The sequence below is a fragment of the Taudactylus pleione genome, unplaced genomic scaffold (assembly GCF_031769625.1).
Source record: "Taudactylus pleione unplaced genomic scaffold, aTauple2 ptg000070l, whole genome shotgun sequence".
In the NCBI taxonomy this organism is placed as follows: Eukaryota; Metazoa; Chordata; class Amphibia; order Anura; family Myobatrachidae; genus Taudactylus; species Taudactylus pleione.
The window spans coordinates 12,048,921-12,063,145 of NW_028284472.1; the positions used below are offsets into that span (position 1 = coordinate 12,048,921).

At 44.6% G+C, this 14,225-nt stretch overlaps 1 protein-coding gene across 1 annotated transcript in view; it reads right to left on the minus strand.

Moving 5' to 3' along the window:
* The window catches only part of SUPT3H (SPT3 homolog, SAGA and STAGA complex component), a 534,367-nt gene that overhangs the window by 113,238 nt on the left and 406,904 nt on the right, over window positions 1-14,225 (minus strand). The window contains exon 7 of the mRNA XM_088467258.1: window positions 3,269-3,344. Coding sequence (XP_088323384.1) covers window positions 3,269-3,344 — 76 coding nt within the window. The remainder of the gene's footprint in view (window positions 1-3,268; window positions 3,345-14,225) is intronic.

Below are 14,225 nucleotides of genomic sequence, written 5' to 3' on the forward strand. Positions count from 1 at the left end.
CTCATTTACTGGAATCGCTGTGATCTGAAAGTACCAGTCACTTAATGACTTGCAGATGCACTCGGCTATGTTTCAGCTGCACTGCAGAGGCGGAATTAAATTTAGAATTAAAATAAAATACTTGGGGGGGATACAAAAAATAAAATGTTTTTCCTACATTCAAAAACAACAAAAAAAACCAACTATTTGCCATGTTCTCTTGCACTGTCTGTGAAAGGGAGATAACAGCAACTGAGAAAGGGTAATGAGGCGATAAATGGCACAATTGTGTCACTCATGTGCCATTAATGTGCTATTTTCTTTACCACTATTGCTTTGACCTTTAGACACTCTTAGTCACAGTTGGGCTGTATGGTCAAGTCCTCCGTGATCGGAAACTCAATACGTTCCTGCCCACAATGTATTTCTAGGAACTCAAAGTGTGTGCTGAAAAAAAAAACCTCACCAGTCATTGTGCTAATAATTAAAGCTGCTAACTCGGGAACCTATTCTGGTCAGTTAATAGAATAACAGTCCTACGGTGATACGTGTCATACGTTATCCGATCATGAGTATTGTTTAGCATAAAAGGCAAAAGTTATCTCAGCATGTTGAAAAGGAGCAGCCAACATTTAAATTCCTATCCACGAATCAGGGTTGGTGCAAGGATTCTCAGCACCCTAGGCAAACATTCACCCTACAGATCCCAACCACCACCAACAGCCTCTTGCCAGCCCTTCAGGTGAAAGTGCCTCTTATAAGTTCCACAGCCACCGCCTGCATTTGGTACAACATGGACGTCTCTTTCAGAGCAGCTTTAATTCTGTGATAGGTAGGATAGGAATGGTGTACCCCCGATTCCATGCACCCTAGGCAGCTGCCTAATGGCAAAGCAGGTCTCGCCCCCAATGGATAAGATGAAAGAATTATCCATTTACTGCAGTGATGAGTGGGTTGTAACAAAGGCACAAGCTGAGAATTGAGTTTCTTCTCTATACACATTTAATATAAGCAACACTATTTATCTTTATACAATGTTTTGCAATGGTACAGTCTCCCCTCATTCCAACCATAACATACCACTGGTGAATGCACTGACACAGCAGCCCCCAATGGCCATACTTGGCTACTCTCCCAGAAGGATAGGTCACCCATCCAGATCCCGCCTTTCTTGTGAAATGGGCGTGGCCAGCATGATGTGATTTGCACCCTCAGGCTCCGCCTCTGATGCACAAGGATACAATTTGCGTTATCAGGCAGCTGTGGTCGGGGTCTAATGATACATATTGCATCATCAGGACCCGCCTACTTCACTTCCACCACGTGCCCCTTGAATCTCTCAGGAGGAAGAATGAGACGGACGTATGCCAGTGGCTACTTTATTACTGGCACCTGATAGTGCTTCCACCTTACGGGAGCCACACACTTTCCCCATCACCAGCTACAATTGTTCTTCCACACCTTAAAGATTGCAAGCTCTTTGCCTACTGTTTCATGTAACAGTATAATGATCTCCTCAGTGAGGATGATAAGTAATTCTATAATTTAGTGACTGGATAACTATACTAGATCTGAATCCAATGTATGCTTATGGGGGGTGAGGGGGGCAATGTAAACTCCATGTACAAGTAAATTGGGGTTTCTCTTTCCGTCAGTTTCATTTCCGTCCAATGCCATCTCCCAGTACAAAGAAATACTGTACTTTGTCCACCTGTTTCATACTTGTAAAGTAACCTCCTGTTACCCACAGCGGGTGCTGTTCTTTACACCAGTTTAATTTGTGTCTGATGCCATCTCCCAGCAAAAGGAGGAAATAAAGGACTTTGCTAACCTGCATCTCTGTTCATAAAGTGCCTAATTATTATACCTATCTAGCGCTGCTTCTGCGGGCTGTTTTATTTGTGTTATATATCAACTCCTAGTACTAGGATATACTGGGCTCTAACTATTTTCATAAATTGCCATCCCGCTCTCTATCTGAGACTGCTTTCATTTGTGTCAGATGCCCTCTCAGACTAGCAGGAAGAAATAACATTGCCTTGACGCTAGGTATTTGGTCTACTAAACAGGCAAACAAATAAATAAATCCTCCAAAACACCTGGGTAACGAGAGTGATTGGCAGGGTGAGCTTGTGTTCCTTCAACAATCAATTTAATATTGGGTGCAGGGAACAGGTCAGATGGACGGATTTCTGCAGCCTCAGGTCGCTCATAATGCTGCTTCATTTTTAGGTCATTATAAATTAGTGACTGCAAATGATATACAGATGTGTCCTCATACACTGTTGCACAAGTTGCGCCAAATAGCCCCTCTGGGCAACCAGGTCCTGGGCAACTGGGCCACATGGAGCATCTTGCTTGCTCAAGTTGGGGGGGTCAGGAATCGTTATATGACTCACTGCCGGACTCATGCCCGGCGGTTGGAATCCAGACAGTGGCATCCTGGCAGAGGAGGAAATCCTGATCATTCTAAGGTAAGTATTGACTAAAATATTGCTACCCCCTAACCCTCCCTTAGGGGTGCCTATCCCTAACCTCTCCCCCCAGTGCCTAACCCTAATCCCCCCTCTAAGTGCCTAAACCTAACCCCCCCTTCCCCGCCACCTAAACCTAAGTCCCCCCCGGGGGTGCCTAACCCTAACCCTCCCTTCCCCTAGCCCAAGCCTAACCTCCCGGGGGGGGGGTTCCTAACCCAAATCCCCCCGGGAACCCTAAACCTAAACCCCCCCCCGCGCTCGGCGTCCCTTCCATCAGGGGGGGTACATAACCCTAAGTCCCCCCCGGGAGCCTCTAACATAACCATACCTGTCCGCGGCCGCCGCTCGGCATACCTTCATTCGGTATGCCGGATGCTGGGCTCCCGGCGTCGATAAAATGACAGGCGTCTGGACTATCATGGAGTCAACAATATATTATTCTGAATCTTATTGAGTTTTACTATTTTAAAATCAAATTTATATCTTGATCTCTACCTGAAAATAATAACCTATAAATGACTTCAGCGATGGCAATATCCAGCAAAGCGGAGGAAAGAGCACAATTACATTACCAACACAAACATAACATACGCCAATAGAAGTATTCATGTGACTATGGATCCACTGTATACGTATAAAGCAGAATAAAACAAAGGGCCACACATTACCCTTAATCTCTGAATAGAAGATACATATTTAAATTGGATGCAGGTAGTATAATAGATTTAGGGGCCCCTACAAATAAATACCAATCATCATTTCCAAGTGACAGAAGCAGCTAGAAGGATGCTGGGCATGATCCGGGCACTTACAGAAGCTCAGCTGGCGGCTTTCACAGAATTCTGCATATTGTGTGGAGTCCATGGTCCGGGTCTGTTTGTCAGCTCTCTGCATGGAAGACAAGAGACACGGAGAGGTCAGAGGTACAGGGGAACGGAATGCGGGAACGCCAACTGTAAGCTCTGTTATTGTGTGTGTGTGCGCGTACATATATCACAATCTATATAATGGAGGAGCAGTGACAGGAACTGATGGGGAATATACCTCTCTGTTTAAATATTTTTCCACTCTTTGAGGATAATTATATAGGGCCTGATTCAGATGTGGACACTACTGCACTTACATGGTTGGGGTCTGTAGTCTATGCTGCTTGGCTGGGAGCTGTACTATATGCAGATTGGCTGGGAGCTGTATTATATGCAGATTGGCTGGGAGCTGTATTATACGCAGATTGGCTGGGAGCTGTATTATACGCAGATTGGCTGAGAGCTGTATTATATGCAGATTGGGTGGGAGCTGTATTATACGCAGATTGGCTGGGAGCTGTATTATACGCAGATTGGCTGGGAGCTGTATTATATGCACATTGGCTGGGAGCTGCATTATATGCACATTGGCTGGGAGCTGTATTATATGCACATTGGCTGGGAGCTGCATTATATGCACATTGGCTGGGAGCTGTATTATATGCACATTGGCTGGGAGCTGTATTATATGCACATTGGCTGGGAGCTGTATTATATGCAGATTGGCTGGGAGCTGTATTATATGCACATTGGCTGGGAGCTGTATTATATGCACATTGGCTGGGAGCTGTATTATATGCACATTGGCTGAGAGCTGTATCATATGCAGATTGGCTGGGAGCTGTATCATATGCACATTGGCTGAGAGCTGTATCATATGCAGATTGGCTGGGAGCTGTATCATATGCAGATTGGCTGGGAGCTGTATCATATGCAGATTGGCTGGGAGCTGTATTATATGCAGATTAGCTGGGAGCTGTATTATATGCAGATTGGCTGGGAGCTGTATTATATGCAGATTGGCTGGGAGCTGTATAATATGCAGATTGGCTGAGAGCTGTATTATATGCAGATTGGCTGGGAGCTGTATTATATGCAGATTGGCAGGGAGCTGTATTATATGCACATTGGCTGGGAGCTGCAATATACGCAGATTGGCTGGGAGCTGTATCATACGCAGATTGGCTGAGAGCTGTATCATAAGCAGATTGGCTGGGAGCTGTATCATACGCAGATTGGCTGGGAGCTGTATAATATGCAGATTGGCTGGGAGCTGTATTATATGCAGATTGGCTGGGAGCTGTATTATATGCAGATTGGCTGGGAGCTGTATTATATGCAGATTGGCTGGGAGCTGTATTATATGCAGATTGGCTGGGAGCTGTATTATATGCAGATTGGCTGGGAGCTGTATAATATGCAGATTGGCTGGGAGCTGTATTATATGCAGATTGGCTGGGAGCTGTATTATATGCAGATTGGCTGGGAGCTGTATAATATGCAGATTGGCTGGGAGCTGTATTATATGCAGATTGGCTGGGAGCTGTATAATATGCAGCTTGGCTGTGGGCTGAATAATATGACAATAAATTGAGAGCTGTATAATATGCTGATTGGCTGGGAGCTGTATAATATGCCAATAAATTGAGAGCTGTATAATATGCTGATTGGCTGGGGGCTGTATTACATGCCGATTGGCTGGAGTTTGTTTTCTATGCCAATTGACTGGGAAGTATAAAATGCTGATTGGATGGGAGTTATATAATATACTGATTGGCTTGTAGCTGTATTATATGCTGATTAGCTGGGAGCTACTGTATATAATATCCTGGCTGGCTGGGATTTGTATTATATGCTGATTAGCTGGGAGCTACTGTATATAATATCCTGACTGGCTGGGAATTGTATTAAATGCTGAATGGTTCAGGGCAGTATTATATGCTAATTGGCTAGGAGCTACTGTATATAATATCCTGACCAGCTGTGGGCTGTATCATATGCTGATTGGCTAGTACCTGTATAATATGCTGATTGTCTGGGTCTGTATTATATGCCGATTGGTTAGGAACTGTATAATATGCTGATTGTCTGGGTCTTTATTACATGCCGATTGAATGGGGGCTGTATAATATACCGGAGAATTGTTATGTAATTCCGGCGGCTCATTAGCCACCGGATGAAATACAGATTATGGAAGACCGAACGGTCTACATCCCGACTGGGTCTGGTAAGTACCCTAACCATCTCCTTCCCCGCCCCCAACCTTCCCTAGTGCCTAACCCTAACCTCCCCCTAGTGGTGCCTAACCCCCCCCTTCCAGCACCCTAAACCTAACCCTCCAGGGGGTGCCTAACCCTAACCACCCCCCAGTGGAGCCTAACCCTAACTCCCCCTACCCCTAACCTAACCCTCCCCGGAGGGTGACTAACCCTAAGTCCCCCCAGGGGTGCCTAAACTGACTGCATCCCATATACAGTACAGGTCACTGTATACTTTCACTGTACAGAATTTGAATTAAAGAAAAAAAAAAACTCAACACGAAAGTTATGGAAGAATGAAATGTTACTCTATTAATCAAATCTTTCATGAGAGACACCAACACAATGTAATTATATATATATATATATATATATATATATATATACATATATATATATATATATATATATATATATATATAAATTTTTAGGTAAATAATGCACAAATAAAAATTAATCTTGGGAAAAACAGGTTTTCCAATGTGTGCGAGTCCATGTTTGTGTTAACGACTTTCATTTGCTTCTAAATGTTTAAAACCTTAAGATGTTTTCAGAGTAAATAAGAAAGCAGCAAAAAGTGGAATATTACCAAGCAAAAGAAATAGAAAGAAGAAATGCTGGCAGATTTATGTGCATCTCCGCGGCCTGCCCTCCAGGATGCAGCAATGTTTCTCTCTGGGTTTGATTTGGACACAGATCAGATGCCGCATTATTCTGACAGGAACTGTAGCATCTTCTGACAAATCTTCTTCTCCAAATGTCCCATAATATTACACGCGTTTCCACACGGAGAAACAGTGACAGTCTCTCTCTCTCTCCAACTGGAATCTGGCCCTGCTCAGGCTTTCCAAATGTGTCAAGCCTAGTTTGCAGAACTGAAAACATTACCAGCTATCTGGTCACTGCTAATAGATAATGTGCTCTTTCACACAAGGAGACCCCACCACAGACAGGCTACTGGCTACGGGAAGAATGAGGGAATCAGTGAGACAGAATAAGCTGTGATAACCTTCCCATGAGATAAACATACTATATTATTTGTTGTAGGAAAAGCTTGTGGGGTAAATGGTCTGACAAAGGAAATACATTACTGGTATCCATATAGCAACTACTAAACACTTACATGAGTCGCTGCAAGGAGTGAATGAAAAGAATAGAGATATTAGGTTGCTTTATATAGACAGATGCAGAAAGGGTGGAGGGACAAAAAAAAAAAATCAAATGATTGCCCTGTGATTGTTCAATTACTATAAAGAGCTCCGATAAATAGAGGAGGAGGAGCGAAGGGCAGCTGAGATCATGTAGAGTTTGGAAATAAAATGCAAATTGTGACCTTTTAATTCTGGCTAATTGTATATTTTCAACTGCAAAACACATTCTACACTTCCTACCCCATGCTCAGGAAGGCGAGAGACGGGATGGAGGGGCATATAACCTCAGCCAGTGAGGGTGTGTTCCCACAAAGTGTGTCCCATGCTGCTCACAAAAAAAGATGGGTGCACAACCCCTGGTGTGTGTGCAAACTGATTATGATGACCCTACTGTTCTCTCCTGGTGTAACCCAGGCACATATACTACTGTTCTCTCCTGGTGTAATCCAGGCACATATACTACTGTTCTCTCCTGGTGTAACCCAGGCACATATACTACTGTTCTCTCCTGGTGTAACCCAGGCACATATACTACTGTTCTCTCCTGGTGTAACCCAGGCACATATACTACTGTTCTCTCCTGGTGTAACCCAGGCACATATACTACTGTTCTCTACTAGTGTAACCCAGGCACATATACTACTGTTCTCTACTGGTGTAACCCAGGCACATACACTACTGTTCTCTCCTGGTGTAACCCAGGCACACACACTACTGTTCTCTCCTGGTGTAACCCAGGCACACACACTACTGTTCTCTCCTGGTGTAACCCAGGCACATATACTACTGTTCTCTCCTGGTGTAACCCAGGCACACACACTACTGTTCTCTCCTGGTGTAACCCAGGCACACACACTACTGTTCTCTCCTGGTGTAACCCAGGCACATATACTACTGTTCTCTCCTGGTGTAACCCAGGCACATATACTACTGTTCTCTCCTGGTGTAACCCAGGCACATATACTACTGTTCTCTCCTAGTGTAACCCAGACACATATATACTACTGTTCTCTCCTGGTGTAACCCAGGCGCATATAATACTGTTCTCTCCTAGTGTAACCCAGACACATATATACTACTGTTCTCTCCTGGTGTAACCCAGGCACATATATACTACTGTTCTCTCCTGGTGTAACCCAGGCGCATATACTACTGTTCTCTCCTGGTGTAACCCAGGCACATATACTACTGTTCTCTCCTGGTGTAACCCAGGCACATATACTACTGTTCTCTCCTGGTGTAACCCAGGCGCATATACTACTGTTCTCTCCTGGTGTAACCCAGGCGCATATACTACTGTTCTCTCCTGGTGTAACCCAGGCACATATACTACTGTTCTCTCCTGGTGTAACCCAGGCACATACACTACTGTTCTCTCCTGGTGTAACCCAGGCACATATATACTACTGTTCTCTCCTGGTGTAACCCAGGCACATATACTACTGCTCTCTCCTGGTGTAACCCAGGCGCATATACTACTGTTCTCTCCTGGTGTAACCCAGGCGCATATACTACTGTTCTCTCCTAGTGTAACCCAGACACATATATACTACTGTTCTCTCCTGGTGTAACCCAGGCACATATATACTACTGTTCTCTCCTGGTGTAACCCAGGCACATATATACTATTGTTCTCTCCTGGTGTAACCCAGGCACATATACTACTGTTCTCACCTGGTGTAACCCAGGCACATATACTACTGTTCTCTCCTGGTGTAACCCAGGCCCATATACTACTGTTCTCTCCTGGTGTAACCCAGGCACATACACTACTGTTCTCTCCTGGTGTAACCCAGGCACATACACTACTGTTCTCTCTTGGTGTAACCCAGGCACATATACTACTGTTCTCTCCTGGTGTAACCCAGGCACATATACTACTGTTCTCTCCTGGTGTAACCCAGGCACATACACTACTGTTCTCTCCTGGTGTATCCCAGGCACATACACTACTGTTCTCTCCTGGTGTAACCCAGGCACATATATACTACTGTTCTCTCCTGGTGTAACCCAGACACATATACTACTGTTCTCTCCTGGTGTAACCCAGGCACATACACTAGTGTTCTCTCCTGGTGTAACCCAGGCACATATACTACTGTTCTCTCCTGGTGTAACCCAGGCACATACACTACTGTTCTCTCCTGGTGTAACCCAGGCACATACACTACTGTTCTCTCCTGGTGTAACCCAGGCACATATATACTACTGTTCTCTCCTGGTGTAACCCAGACACATACACTACTGTTCTCTCCTGGTGTAACCCAGGCACATACACTAGTGTTCTCTCCTGGTGTAACCCAGGCACATACACTACTGTTCTCTCCTGGTGTAACCCAGGCACATACACTACTGTTCTCTCCTGGTGTAACCCAGGCACATATACTACTGTTCTCTCCTGGTGTAACCCAGGCACATATACTACTGTTCTCTCCTGGTGTAACCCAGGCCCATATACTACTGTTCTCTCCTGGTGTAACCCAGGCACATACACTACTGTTCTCTCCTGGTGTAACCCAGGCACATAAACTGCACAGAACTTATGTTACTGTTATATGCTGCCAAAACTTAAGGTTTCCACTCAAAATCATAATGGATGGATGTGATATTGACTGGACCAAGTGTTGAAACAGGTCACGTGGATAATGTCAGGATGAGCAGTTAACAAATATAAGGTAGATTATGTTGCCCCAATCTATTTAACTGTCCCATACACTTGTGGCAATTATTTAGCAGAATTTTCTTCAAATTTCTTACCCCACAAAGAGTGTGATGTGGGCCGGACCATTGTATGTGCATTGTGCCATTGTATGTGCATTGTGCCATTGTATGTGCATTGTGCCATTGTATGTGCACTGTGCCGCGTAGCACATCACAGGAAGGCAGGCTGCATTAGCTACAGAACAATAGCATCAGGTTCTCCTAGGCTTACATTAACTGTGTGCGACACATCAAAGACACAACTTTGTATCATTTATCAATGGTACAATGACTCATAAATGATACTGCTAAATGTTCAGTGTCTTCTAACAATGTGATACAGTAGTTAAAGGTGTATTTATCTCTGCTAGTTGTTCATGAGCACTCTGCCTGCCTGAAATAAGTACATGTTTAATCACATGGAAGGATAATAGTCATGAAATGCCGTGGAACATCAGTGCTTCTCGGCGTTGTCCTCTTCCGTGTACGACATAAATCAGATCTAAGCTCTGTAAAACATTCTATTGAGTTTTGTTATACTCTATGGGCACTTAGCTACACGGGAAGTGAAACCAACGCAAAAAAAAATAACATTAAGGCAACAAATGTATCCTTTAGAAAGCAATTTAAAACTGAATTACAATAAAAAAAAAAACTAATTTAAATGAATTAAACACTGGACGGCAGAAGCAAATGTTCTACATTCTGACAACAGGTTTCAAGAGACACATGAAAGAGGTCGGGGGTCTTTATACTGCTGGGAAAATGTAATGGAGGTCACACAGCTGCGGCTGAACGCAATATCCTAGCGATGGTACAGTATGAGGAATAAGTAAGAGACTGCACTAGGCGGGGGAGATGTATCCAGTAGTGAATAGAGTGTAGGGGTAGACCAATGGAGGAGTTGTCCAGAGAAACCAATCCGTTTCTAATTTATAGAATGTACGTGATGAGGGATACCTGAAATGAAAGCTGATTGGTTGTTTTACCACTCTTTTCACGGCTTGATATAGCAATCCCAGGCATTTCAGTAGATAACCTAATGTATGTCCCTTGTCCAGTTTTTGTTTCATGTGGTTGAATAGTTTAGTCTGCAGATTGCCTAGAGGGAACAACAGTGTCAGTTGGATTAGGAGTAAACTCACTAAAGGACCTAATTGAGTTAAATAGATTCTTGATGAGGTGAATGAATGGGAAATGAAGAGAAATCTACCTCTGCTAGGTACGGTAAGAAGACAGGAGAATGTGGAATTCATGCTGCTTGAGGAAACTCCTTAAGATTGGCATTCTTTCTTACAACTCAGATTAATAATGGTATGCTGCTTTGCTTAAGTAATCTTGTATAAATCGTCTATAATAGGTTGTAAAGACTCTTTGGATGCTCCGAAAACAATTATTTTGCAGTCGCCAGTTTAAATTGGCCGCTGTTTTAAGTAGGATCCATCCCAAATGTTTGAGTCAAAATGACATAACCTTGGAAAGATCGCTTTGGTAAATTCCAAAAAGCATTGTTGTATTTTATTATATAGACTAGTTAGCAGCCTGTCAAAATGACTGGACATTGAAGCACCCACAAAAAGTCCTGTTTGAGCGCTTGAACGGGTCACTTTTTGGTCATATCGGCCCACCGGCTCTGGAGGCTGCGATCAGAAATGTCAGCGCAAAACACTTGAATTCCCCCCATAGAGGGGAGGAGCAGCATTAGCCTTTTACATATATAGGCAGGGACGTAATTAGGTATTTGAAGGCCCCATAGTAAAAGTTTGTAAGGGCCCCTATGTACCACCCAATGGTGAAAAATGTATATAACACATGTAACTTGGACAAGGAAGATGGGCCCCCCTCAGCTCTGGGCCCCATAGCAGCTGCACCCCTTGCACCTATGGTAGTTACACCCATGTATATAGATATATAACATTAAACACACTAAAGGTCTCTGCCTGACACACAGAGAGGCCATATAAAGTACTACAATACAATATAATATCATATCATACTCCATGGCCCCATGTGCAGTGTGGGGTGAGGACGGATCACAGACATATACATACATAGATACAATGTATCATCTCTGCGGTGCATGTACAGTGTATCATGGATCAGCTCGTTACTGTCACCCTGCTCGCTGCTGCTGGGTAATACTCTCATACTGTATATACGTAATACTTAGCAGCCCGTAAAAATGACGGAACATTGTGCGCCCGCGAAAAGTCCCGTTTGAGCGCTGAAACAGGTCACTTTGGTCATTTCTGCTCAGCAGCTCGGGGGGGGTCCGAGGAGAAATGTCACATACCTTCCATCATTTCACAGTAAAAAAAAAAATGGTACAGGGTGTGTGGCCACAGATAAAGAGGGCATGGCCACAGGTAAAGGGGCGTGACCACAGATAAAGAGGGCACGGCCACAGGTAAAGGGGCGTGACCACAGGTAAAGGGGCGTGACCACAGATAAAGAGGGCATGGCCACAGGTAAAGGGGCATGACCACAGGTAAAGGGGCATGGCCACAGGTAAAGGGGCATGGCCACAGGTAAAGGAGACAGCTGGCGCTGGCTGGTCACTGCTATTCTGTTAAGGTGTGTACACAATGGGCGATATTACTCAGCGATTGCACGATTACGACATAATTGTGCAATCGCTCAGTAATCGTGCACAAATCGTGCACTATCATGACGGAAATGACCAGCGATGCGCGCTCCTGCAGGTCGTTTCCGACATTGTCCATCGCCAATCTGTCGATAACGAGGTGGAAAACTCTCCCCAAATTCTGGAGTCTCCCGAAAATTCCTGGATAGGGGCAAGTATCTAGTAAGGAGACTATTGCAATAATTAATAATAGTATTGGAAGACAATATAAATATTTATCTAATCCATATATCGTTCAGTGTAGGCACTACAGGAGATCAGGAACGACTGTACGATGTCGCAATCGTACTGTCCTTCCTGATCCCCCAGTGTGAACACCTTTAGTGTGCACTTTGAAGTTCTTCTCTATATATCACTGGGGGCCAGCTGGCACTGAGTGGTTACTGTATTACATAGCAATAGTAATCACGCCAGCGCCGGCTGGAACCCTGCCCCCAGTGATATATAGACATAACCTTCAAAGTGCACACTAACAGTAAATAGCCAGCCCCAGCTGCTTCACTACACACAGAGCCTGCAGACAACCACGGAAGGACGGGGGGGGGGAGGGAGCCGCCTGTCAGTGTCACTGAGCACCACTGCAGGAGTCCGTATCCCCGCAGCGCTGCTAAGAAATCTGGAACCCGGTACAAACATGTTACAGTGAGGCTTGTCGGTACAGAACATTAGAAACCGGTACTGTACTGGCTAAAATGAAACAACTGGAGGCAACAACAGTGGCGGTGAGCGCCCGACCGGGAGCAACAATTGAACTGCTCCATCGGTAGCCATCTAGTATATGTAGATTGTGCTGACAATATTCAGGGCCAGATTAACAAAGGGGCAGAAGGAGCTACAGCCCAGGGCCTCCACATAAAAATGGGCCATCTTCGAGATGGCGACCAGCTCCTGCGCAGTCGGCCATAAATCATTAAAACTATAATTCTATTTTTCTCCCAAAATGAGGCAATGTTTCTGCTTTTATGTACTTAGGAAGACATTGGCGCTGAAAGTGTAGGGGGTGTAAACGCCCACATGGCACTGGCCACACCCACACCGCCCTGGTCACACCTCCTCCGCATCTCACAATAGGCCCTAGATCATTTTTAGCTCCAGGCCCATGTGGCCTTACTACGGCCCTTGGCAAAAAATGAGTGGGGACGTGATGAACGCTCTGACAATTGAGTTCAAGAGGAGAGAACACCGGTATCTCATAAGAATAAACAATTATAAAGTGCCCCAAGGGCGCTCTACAGATCTGGGGACCTGCATAATGCAAACAGCATCATCAGAAAACATCCAAAGGAAACGCTATTAGTAGCAACGCCTCTTCTCCGTCTCACTGTCTTTACTAAAAGGAATCAAACTATAGGATACTCTGCGATCAAGCTCACTAAAAACTAATCATCTTTACAGTCAAAATAGTTTAATATTAATGGACATAGATTTAGAGTCTGGATTGTGTTGTTATTCAGGCCTTTGTAGGAAATACACCGCTATTCTCAGCAGAACCCTGGGTGGCAACTGATCATTCCCTTGTAGGATTATAATTGTCTAATGAGACTTGTGCTTAGGCAGAGACCCAGCAAGGATAGGACTGGTACAAATACGGGCTGATAAAGAGGACGGCTACTTTCACAAGTGTATAGATAAATACATGCGGCCAACTCTGAGTACAGGCGAAGATCCGCATTTATTTCCAAGCACACAATGTGGCTGCAGATGGCGAATTGCATGCGACTCCGAATCAAGCACTCAATGTCTAGAATATACGGTTCTGGGTCACTAATCAATTTTGCAGAGGATTAATGGGGTGGCTATGAGGATCCGCTGCGAAATCACATACCGTTGACCGGTGATCGGTGATTGTACTCACACTGACAACGGCATATTTCTTTACAAGTACTGCAATCCATGCTTTGCTAAAGGTCAAGTCAATTAGGACTTAAGCTGGCCACACACATGGCGATATTTTACCCGATCAGGCCGATTCCGACACATTGGAACGACAGTTTGTGTAAAATATAGCTAAATCCTGAGTCCCCACTCACGATCACGATGCGATGCGGGTCCCCGCTGGTCGCACATCGCATCGTCAGATCTGCCGTGCAGTAGGGCAGATCTGACTATCTAGGACACGATGCACTGTGAAAGTCTGACTGCAGGAGAGATCGTATGAAGATTGGACACCAAATTGTGTGCAGGTCGTGTGGAGGGTATGCAATCGGGAA